General features: G+C 34.5%; 1 protein-coding gene and 1 pseudogene across 1 annotated transcript; both read right to left on the reverse strand.

Annotated features, from left to right (window-relative positions):
- Positions 1-1,227: 1,227 nt before the first annotated feature.
- On the reverse strand, positions 1,228-2,375 carry LOC100667213 (olfactory receptor Olfr180-like; annotated as a pseudogene).
- A 6,953-nt stretch (positions 2,376-9,328) lies between these two features.
- On the reverse strand, positions 9,329-10,384 carry LOC100666923 (olfactory receptor 5K1-like). Its single transcript, XM_010590396.3, has one exon. The coding sequence runs from the start codon at positions 10,304-10,306 to the stop codon at positions 9,329-9,331; it is 978 nt and encodes a 325-aa protein (XP_010588698.3). The 5' UTR covers positions 10,307-10,384.
- Positions 10,385-10,634: the final 250 nt, after the last annotated feature.

Raw genomic sequence — 10,634 nt, forward strand, 5'->3', positions numbered from 1 at the left:
GCTAGGCTAGAAATAAACTTCATATGCACATGTACATGAGTGTGAGTGTACCTGTGCAAAAAGAAGATATGTGAAATTGGTAAGGTAAGAGCTAGTTAACAAATTCTTCTGGAGCTACTACTCATTATCTATTACAAACCAAATTTTAATTCTTATTTCAAAACATTTAAAAATGAATTCCAGTTGAATTAAAAGGATATGCATAACCATTCATGCTATATAAAAAAGAAAATACAAGTTATGTTTACAAAATAATCTCTGAAGAAGAGGTTTATAAATCTTAGCGTAAATGGAAAAGATAAATAGCTAACCCATTGACACAAGACCATTTATTAAACAATCCTTTCTTTTTCATTGGTTTATAGTGCACTTCTTATTTTATGCAGGATTCTACTTTTAATAATATGATCTGTTCCAGTCATCTATCAATTGATTCTTGATCTAAAAGTTAACAGTTTTGATTATAGGAGTTGCATCATATATTTTGATATTAAATACACAAAGGCTATTTGTTTTATGGGTTAAATTTTTTTCTAGAAAATCTAGAATTCTAGAAAATTTTAGCATGATTTTTTCTGGTTCCCAAAGAAGTCCTCCTTTGATATTTATTCAAACTAGACTAATCTGTGAAATATTTTGGAAGAAGGGGAGGGGGGGAAGGTACATCCTTACCTCATGCCATATATTAAATAAGTGTCAGGATGTATCAAGAGTCAAGGGTAAGTGTTTAAATTATCAAAGAGAAGAGAAAATCAGAGAGAAAGAGGAGGAGAAGATGAGGAAGAAAAAGGAAAAAAGAAATCCTGATTAATATTAGACCTCAGATTAAGGAAAGAAATTCCAAACAAATGAGCATAAAATAAACCATATAAGAAAAAAATCAATAAATATGATTATTTAAAAAAAAAAAAAACCCAAACACATTGCCGTCAAGTTGATTCCAACTCCTAGGGACCTTATAGGACAGAGTAGAACTGTCCCATAGGGTTTCCAAGGAGCACCTGGTGGATTTGAACTGCTAACCTTTTTGTTAGCAGCCGTAGCACTTAATCACTACACCACCAGGGTTTCCAATATGATTATATCACATTAAAATATTTATCAGTTATAAATATCACAAACAAATATTAAAAGACTATCAACACACTGAGAAACTACTTGCCATGAATAGTCATAGCATTTTAATATCTTCTCTATCAACCGTGGTACAAATAAGTGATTTAAGAAAACAGTAAGATCAAGGGAAAGAAACAGATAATTCTTAGAAGAAATAAAAATGACAAAAAACACATAAAATATTGGATTAAAGTATGGCAGAATGTTTTGAAATTCTAGTCATACACATTTTAAGAAACACAGCTTAATGATTTAGAGATGAATATTTTGTAGAAAACATTTTTCTTTTTCTATTGAAGTGTTTTAATAAATTAATATCAGTTTGCCATAAAGGATGAAGTTTATTTAGGAATATTATAATTTTTCATGATTTTTTTCAGAGCATTTGTCACCTCCTTATTTCTCAGACTGCAAATACAAAGGTTTAATAAAGGAATTATTATTGCATAAAAAGTTGCCAATGCTATATCTTTATTCCCTTCTAATGGTCAAGTATACATGAGAAGACAAAAGTAGAATATTGATACTGAGAGAAAGTGGGATGTACAGGTAGAAAAGGCTTTACTTCTTCCATCTTTGGATTTCATTTTGAAAATTGAAAAAGGATGCAGAGATTAGAGATCAAGACAGTGGCAATGGTGAAGATTTGAATAGGCATTGAAAAAAATCCCTACCATTAGTTCATTAATAAAAGGATCGTTACAGAATAGTCTGTATAATGGCAAAGTATCACAAAATAGTGATGAATTTGATTAGACCTGCAGAAATTTAACCTTGATAGAAGCAAAATATGAATCATGGAATGCAGGTAACTAGTTATGAAGGTTCCTAGGATCATATGAATGCAGAGTTTCTTCAACATCGTGGTGTGGTACTGCAGTGGACTACATATGGCCACGTAGCGGTTATAGGCCATTGCTGCCACGAGAAAGCAGCGTGCAGTTTCAGCAAGGCAGAGAAAATAAAATTGTGCCATGCACTCAATGAGGGAAATCATTCTGTCCCTAGAAGTTCTCTAATGTCTTCAGTGTGATGGCACAGGAACAACAGGAATCCATCAGAGCCACATTGTCCAGAAAGATGTACTTTGGTGGATGGAGATGGTGCTCCATGAAAATCAGCACCACCAGATCAAGACTCCCCGACACAGCGATCAGATAGGTAGCAAGAATGCCACAAACAGAAAGGTTTTCATATCTGGGTGATCAGAAATCTTATAGGATAAACTCAATTGTCAAGGAATGACTGTCCTTGGTCATCTCTACTTTCTCTGTTAAGACAGAAATTATGGAGAAAGAAGATTCTAATTTAGAGTGTGTGTAATTGTCCCTTCAAATTTCTCCTGGACAACAGGGAGTAGAGCCATTCCCTGAAGCTTCCCCTCCTTTCTCTGAAATACAGGCACACATACTTCTAGGGGGCATTTTTTCCCAAAGTGTCTTCTTGTATGACCTCAAACACTGAAGTTCCAGATTCCCAAGTATATTTTAATAATTCCAGGAAACTGCTTGCAGTGAAAGGTTTGTGTTTATAATTTATAGAAAGAGAGTGAACAAATACAGGGTACCCTAGATTTTGTGTTCTCAAATATTTCAATGTCAGTTAATATTTCAATGTCAGTTTTTGTATAGACAATCCTTAAAGTGTACTTAAAACCCATTTTCCTGTATATATATATATATATATATATTTCACTAAGCAAACATTGTTTTATACACTATATTTTTTATACATTAATTTATGCACTTTATTTTTATATACTATCCCAGAGAAGTGAATATTTAAAAATAACATACAATATTTACTATATTACAAATCAAAGCTGAGAAATTAAAAAATATATATATTCATTCATTCAAAAAAAAAATAAACCTCTTACATGTTGACTATACTAAAAGCATATTAAAACTTGATAGTAGATACATGAAGACTAATTTTATCTATTATTGACATTTTCCACAGTAAAAATTTAAATAAACAATACAACAAGGAGAAAAGGTCAAAATAGTTAAGCAAGTACCCTAGGACTAGATGTAAAGAACTGTTATTTGTCCATTTGTCCTAATTAATTGTGATGTTATTCTTATCATACACTTGGGTTGGCTTCTAGTCAATCTGTCATTTTGCATTATATATTTATTGATTGTTGAACTTACATGAAGTTGTTTAAATTATTGTAGATTTATCATGCATTTTAAAATAGATACTTTATATCAATCACTTTCAATATTCTCTTGACTCAGCTTTGGGACAAATTTTAGAACTTCTCTAAATTCTTAGAGTGTTTATTGTAATATTTGATGAAATTATATTAAATTCTCACCTAATTTTAAAAAATTTTCTAAATACGTTTAGAGACCTATGTTAGATCATTCACTAAAAATATATCGCTAATTCAAGAATTAAATGTAAAAAATTGAAGTATCTAAAAATATCAATGATCAAAAGATTTCAGATTGGGGAATTTTAAGCAGGAAAAAAAGGAAGTTATAAAGTAATAAATCAATAAATTTGATATCCTTAAAATGAAAGTATCTGTACATCACAAAACATCATAAGCAAATCTGGAAGGCATGAAAATCATTGACCAAAGGAGGGGGGGAAGTATTACAGCTACACATAAAAGCCCAATAGCCTTTTATGTAAAATGTATACATAAATAACAAAAAAAATGACAATGCTATATGAAAGAGTAGGCAAAGGACAAGAGCAGGTGATTTTCAGAAAAAAAGGTAAATGGTAAATAAATGTATGAAAAATATTTAAATTCAGGGAAAAACACATAGACATGTGGTAACTTTGGTGAAGGGTAAGACAGTACAAAATTCTGGGGAAGTCAGCACAACTTGACCAAGGCAAGGTCATGGAAGCTTCATAGACACATCTAAACTTCCTGAGGGACTGAAATACAGGACTGAGGGCTGGAGACCATGGTTTTGGGGGACATCTAGCTCAACTGGCAGAACAGTTTATAAAGAAAATGTTCTACATCTTCCTTTGCTGAGAAGTGTCTGCCGTCTTAAGAGATTTTGAGTGGCTGTCTGAGATACTCCACTGTCCCACTCCATCTGGAGCAAGAGAGAATGAAGAAAACCAAAGACACAAAAGAAAGATTAGTCCAAAGGACTAATGAACCACAACTACCATAGCCTCCACCAGACTGAGTCCAGCACAACTAGATGGTGCCCAACTACCACCACTGATTGCTCTGACAGGTTTCACAATAGAGGGTCCCAGACAGAGCTGGAGAAAAAAGTAGAACAAACTTCTAACTCACAACAAAAAACCAGACTTACTGGTTTGACAGGAAACCCCGAGAGTATGGCCCCTGGACATGCTTTTAACTCAGTACTGAAGTTGTTTCTGAGTTTCACCTTTCAACCAAATATTAGACAGTCCTATAAAACAAAATGAGACTAAATGGGCACATCAGCTCAGAGACAAGAATGAGAAGGCAGGAGGGGACAGGAAAGCTGGTAATGGGGAACCAAAGGTCAAGAGTGGGAGAATGTTAACATGTTGTGGGATTGGCAGTCAATGTCACAAAACAGTATGTGTATTAATTGTTCAATAAGAAATTAATTCGCTCTGTAAACCTTCACCTAAAGTACAATTTAAAAAAAGAAAAATATTAAATTCACTAGTAACAAAAAATATTAAAAAATCACATCATGTAAGTCAGGAAATGTTTATTGAGTGCCCTTATATGTCTGGCACTGTAAGAAGTCCTGGTAATATAAAATCAGATATGACATGGTTGATACTCACAAGAAGGTAATAGGCTTTGATTTTATTATCTAACAGTTACGATTTACTATTTATTCTTCTTTAAACTGTTTTTTATGTCCATGCACCTCTTTCCTTTGTTAGAGTTGTTGTAGAGAACAAAATCACTCAGTCTTTGAAACTCAAGAGGATTTATTCAGTAAAAAAAAAAAAAAAGAAGATACATTCAAATGCAGAGAGACACCAATCCACATAAATGAAAAACTGAAGTTTTTTAGGAAGAGAGCTTCTGACAGGAACAGATACAGTCCAAGGAACAAAGAATTATAATACAATCATTTGATTGGTTAGTTTTTGGTTTAGGCCACAAGAAGGGTTGGTTAGGAGTTGGGGAATAGGCTTCTATTGAATAATTGTGTACAGATGCTTACAGTGGTTGATTTCAAGGTCTAATTACAGAGGTTGTCAATTATAGTCACATATCCTTCAGGAGGGATCATAAAAACATCAGTGGTTGATGTTAAGCAACTCTAACCAGATGTTTCAGGGAGTTGTGATAACCATTCAGTACAAATACCTTATTTCCCAGAAATAGCTAGTTAAAACCAAACCCTTTTAAATTGTCTGGGAAACTTTGAGTAAGAATCGACTTGACAGCAACAAGTTTCTGTTTTTGGAAACTATAGATAACGCTAGCTCCATGTCCTTTACAAAACAATTTTAAATACATTCTTTTCATAAACAAATATTTCTTGGCCCACTTTACACAAAAAAGACACCTGTGGCAATATTCCCTTCCTAAGAGTGCACTTCTTTTATATCCTGGCTTGAACCCAGAGAGAAACACTCCTTCAGTTCCCATGGCTAATAGCAATTAAGGACCAGATAGCAGGTCCCTGTGAGAGCAGCTAGGCAAAAAAAGAATCCTAGGAAGTCATATTGAAAAAAAAAAAAAAGGACCAGTTTAATGGTTTAATTCATCAAAAAACTGAGTTTAAAACAGTCATTTAGTTTTTGCCAAAAAAGGCTTCATGAGCTTCTCTTTTATTGATTGAATTTTCTCCTGTTTCCGCTCTTACCACCTAATACTTGAGTTATTGCAGTTAGTTGCATTCCTTTTAGCCTCTCTTTCCAGTCAAATGCCAAATTAGTTTTCTAAATCATATTAACGGTTGGCTCTCTGTAACCATGGATTCTACATTTGCAAATTCAACCGAAGACAAATAAAAAATATTCAAAATTAAGAAAGTTCCAAAAAGCAAAACTTGAATTTGCCACGTGTTGAGCACTATGTTGAATTCCAGTGAATGAAATGATATGTAGGCTTACCCTGCTGTAGCCTTCTACCATTTCACAGATCCATTGTTTCTCCCCAGCACTTGTTTGAGCATTGTTCGCCTCAGGTCTCATTTGTTGACTACATATGCTTTGTGAACCCTTGGATTCTGTGAAAAAAAATGACTCCTGAAATGCAATTTAGTGGTCAAAGCAATCCCTCAAAGGCTAAGAGGAAGTGTAAAGTGCTAGCTATTGATAAAAAAATAAAAATCTTAGGTCTTTTGTTTTTTCTTATTTTTAAAAATTTTATTTTGTTGTTTTGTCGTCAATTCAGCAGTCTCTACATGCACAATTATCTGACATTGATTACATTCTTTGAGTTGTGCAAGCATACTCACTCTCCTTTTCTGAGTTGTTTCTCCCTCATTAACATAAACTCACTGCCCCCTAACTTTCCTATCTAATCTTTCACATTCCTATTGTTAATTTGATACCATATAGATAGTTTTTAAAAGAGCATAAGGCTCAAGGCAGACATTTTTTACTAGTTAGATTATTGTTTGTTTTAAGAAGACTGTAGGGAATACTTTTGGTTTAGAGTTTTAAAACACAGCAGAATTCTTAAATCATTCACAAATAAAGAAAAACTAGGTTGGTGATATTCACAATGTAAGCAAGAGAGCTACAGGACAGATATTAATCAAATGTATAGGTTCTTAAAGAGAAAAATAGAAGATCTTACCCAGCAAAGAGCCCTGAGAAAAACTTGTTTGGCTTAACATTATCCAGTAACCACCTATTCTTAAATCTTCCTATACAAATTATTTTTTTCCCCTCTGCTCTCTCTCTTTTTTTTTTTTAATTGTGCTTTAGGTGAAAGTTTACAGTGCAAGTTAATTTCTCATTAAAGAATTAATACATATATTTGTTGTTTGTTACCAACCCCACGATGTGTCAAGATTCTTCTCTTCTCGATGTCAGGTTCCCCATTTCCATTCCTTCAGCTTTCCTGTCCCTTCCTGCCTTCTTGATTTGCGTTTGGGCTGGTGTGCCCATTTAGTCTCATATACATGGTTGAACTATGTGTGTAATTGTTTGCTTCATAGGCCTAATTTTTGGCTAAAGGGTGAACTTCAGGAGTGACTTCTGTAATGAGTTTAAAGCGTGTCCAGAAAAATCTTAGATCTTTTCAAAAGTGGCATGCTGCTTGCTGCAGTGGGCCATAAGGTTGTTAAGAAAGAATCAAGTGTTCACACAATAAATCAGAAAGAAGCTGAAATTTGTGCAAGAGTTACTGAAAGTGCTGTCCCTACAATGGCAAAAATAGTCTCCCTGGCTTGTGATAAAGTGCTTTCAAAGACTGAAAAAGCATTATTAAGTTTAAGCATTAACAGCTATTAAATATCATTTACATTGTGTTAGGTGTGATAAGTAACCTAGAGATGTTTTAAAGAATTCAGAAGGATGTGTGTAGGTTATATGCAAATACTACACCATTTTACATAAGGGATTTCAACATTCCAGGATTTTGGTATCCCTGGGGGTTCTGGAACCAGCCCCCTGCATATATCAAGGGATAACTCCACTTTGCTACCAGGAAGACATCAGTGTTTGATGCCTCTAAGAAAAATTCAGATTCCCTATTGTGACATTTAAAGTTCTGAGTAAATGGATCCATTTCCATCCTTATTTTCCACACTCACCAATAGCTTTCATCAATACCTCTGCCAGCTTTCAACACCCATTCTTCACCTCCCTCCTTTCCTACTGCCATTGTCACACTCATTCCCCTAAACATTGACTCTGCTTGTGCTTTTATTCCTGTTTTTACTTTGTATCAATTTTTTCCCCACTCTTTATACATCTGTTATTTCTAATGCTACTTAATGACTAAATACCCCGGGCTACATTGATCTCCATATTCTTCATTCCAAAGCACATGCTATTTACAGAACAGAACCTAAAATTCCTCGAGTATAATCTACATTGCTTCCCCCCCCACACACCCTTGTGCATATGTCCAACTTCCTCATTAGATTTTAAGCATGTGGGGATTAACTATGACAAGTTTCTGTGAAAGGAGCTGTAAAACAGTATGGGGAAGAAGCATCATTGATTCAAATCCTAACTCCATTCGGATGCCTACAAGAAGTTGGGCAAACTACTTCATATTTCAACGTATGAGTTGTTTATACTGGAAAAGCATGACAAATAATTCCTAAGTCATAGGAAGGTAATAAATCTGAAAGGTATAGTTTTGTGTCTAGCAGATGGTGGGTTCTCATTGCACATTTAAGTGATCAATAATTTTTGTTGTTGCTTTTTAGAATTTTCACTATTTTCTGCCTCTTTTTTGCTGAGCATCATCTCCAGCTTTCTGTTAAAGCTCATAATATACCAATAACTCACATGAGAATTGTTGCAAGTTAGTGATATTCCTAATAACAAGCAAGACAAGTAATGCTATCTTTGGGGAAAACCATTGAATCGATTGATATATTCAGGAATTGTACTGTCATGCATCATGGACAACTATCAAACTATGTGAAACATTCAAACCCATAGGGCTTTCAATATAAATAGCAATATTTTCAACTAAAGATTGATTAACTACCAATATACAAACACTTTCAGAGAGCGTCACGGGAAAAATGACTCGCACTAAATATAAAGATGTTTTTGATCTGAAAATACATTTTCTGAATAAATTTATATTCAAACTTAAATTCTGCAACAGCTCAAAGAAAGTTGAGAAGTGGATTCGTCTGCACAGTTTACTTCTAATAGATGGTGTGGCTTAAGTCATTAATATATGAGAACGCCAAATGCTTGTAGTTTGTACGACTATGCTTAGAGTTTCCATAGTTTGCCAACAATACTAAATGGAGGCTACCTTTATATACCAACTTTTGTTCCCAGGATTTTCTGGATATGATGAAAATTGTAGGTAATTCTACTCTGACTCAATTTGTGACTTAGGACCTTAATTCACTCCTCAAAGATCCTAGTAGTTTAGATTTTGAAATTGATTTTAGCAGAATTCCTCCTTCCTGAATGTATCTAACCATTTATACATTATTTGACTTAAAAACCAGCATGATTTAGTGATTTAATATTTGAAATACAAAGTGGTCATTTTCCATTTTCCCAGTACCCTTGACTTTGAAAAAAGTTTACCTAATAAAAATCAATTTGCCACAGGAGATATTTATTTCAGAATGATATGAGGTTTTCTTTTCTTCAAAACTCTTTTCATAACATTTTTTACATCCTTGTTTCTTAGGCTATAGATAAAAGGGTTTAATAAGGGAATCACTAGAGTATAAAAAATAGCAACTGTCATGTCTTTATCCCCTTCCTTAACTGAACTTGGTCGAATGTACATGAAGAGAAGAGAACCATACAATATTGAGACAGAGAGAAAGTGAGATGCACAAGTAGATAAAGCTTTGCCTCTTCCCTCTTTGGATTTCATTTTGAAAATTGTGAAAAGGATGCCAAGGTAAGACGTTAGGACTACGGAAATAGTAAAGATCTGAACTGACCCTGAAAAGATAAGGATCATCAATATATTGATATAAGGGTCCACACAGGAAAGTCTGTATAAGGGAAGAACGTCACAAAAAAAGTGATTGATTTGATGAGATCCACAAAATGTTAACCTTAACAGAAGTACTACGTGAATCATGGAATGGAGGTTCCCAGCTGTGTGGACCCCTATGGTCATACGAATGCAGAGTTGTTTTGACATCATGGTGTGGTACTGCAGTGGACGACATATTGCCACATAGCGATCGTAGGCCATTGCTGCCAGGAGGAAGCCGTTTGCAGTTTCAGCAAAGCAGAAAAAATAAAATTGTGCCATGCATTCATAGAGGGAAATCATTCTGTCCTCAGAAAAGAAGTTCTCTAACATCTTGGGGGTCATGGCACAGGAACAGCAGGAATCCATCAGAGCCAGGTTGCCCAGAAAGATGTACATGGGTGTGTGGAGACGGCGCTCCATGAAAATCAATGCCAGCAAACCAAGATTCCCCACCATGGTGATCACATAAATAGTAAAGAATACCACAAACAGAAGAGTCTTCAGACCTGGGTGATCCGTAAATCCTATGAGCATGAACTCAGTTGTCAAGGAGTAATTTTCCTTGGTCATGTCTACTTTCTCTGTTGAGATAGAAATCATGGAGAGATACAATTCTAATTTAGAGTGTTTCTAGTTCCCTTTGAATTTCTCTTGGACAACAGGGAGTAGATCCACTCTTTCAAGCTTCCCCTGCTGTCTCTGAAGTACAGGCACACATACTTATAGGGAATGTTAGTTCCCCTAAAGTGTCATCTTATATGACCTTGAGTGCTGAGGCTCAGTATTCACAAGAATATTTTGATAATTCCAAGGGAATGCTTGCAGTGAAAAGGTTCTGTGTATGAATTTGTACAAAGATAGGGGATAAACACAGGGTACCCTCAATTTATTAATATCAAATAATTTTCAATGGTAGTAATGTATTGAT

This window comes from Loxodonta africana, chromosome 20, assembly GCF_030014295.1.
Source record: "Loxodonta africana isolate mLoxAfr1 chromosome 20, mLoxAfr1.hap2, whole genome shotgun sequence".
Lineage (NCBI taxonomy): Eukaryota > Metazoa > Chordata > Mammalia > Proboscidea > Elephantidae > Loxodonta > Loxodonta africana.

Bases quoted from the DNA above. Each gene is read 5' to 3' on its own strand.
- LOC100666923 (XM_010590396.3), bottom strand. From the start codon at position 10,306: ATGATTTCTATCTCAACAGAGAAAGTAGACATGACCAAGGAAAATTAC.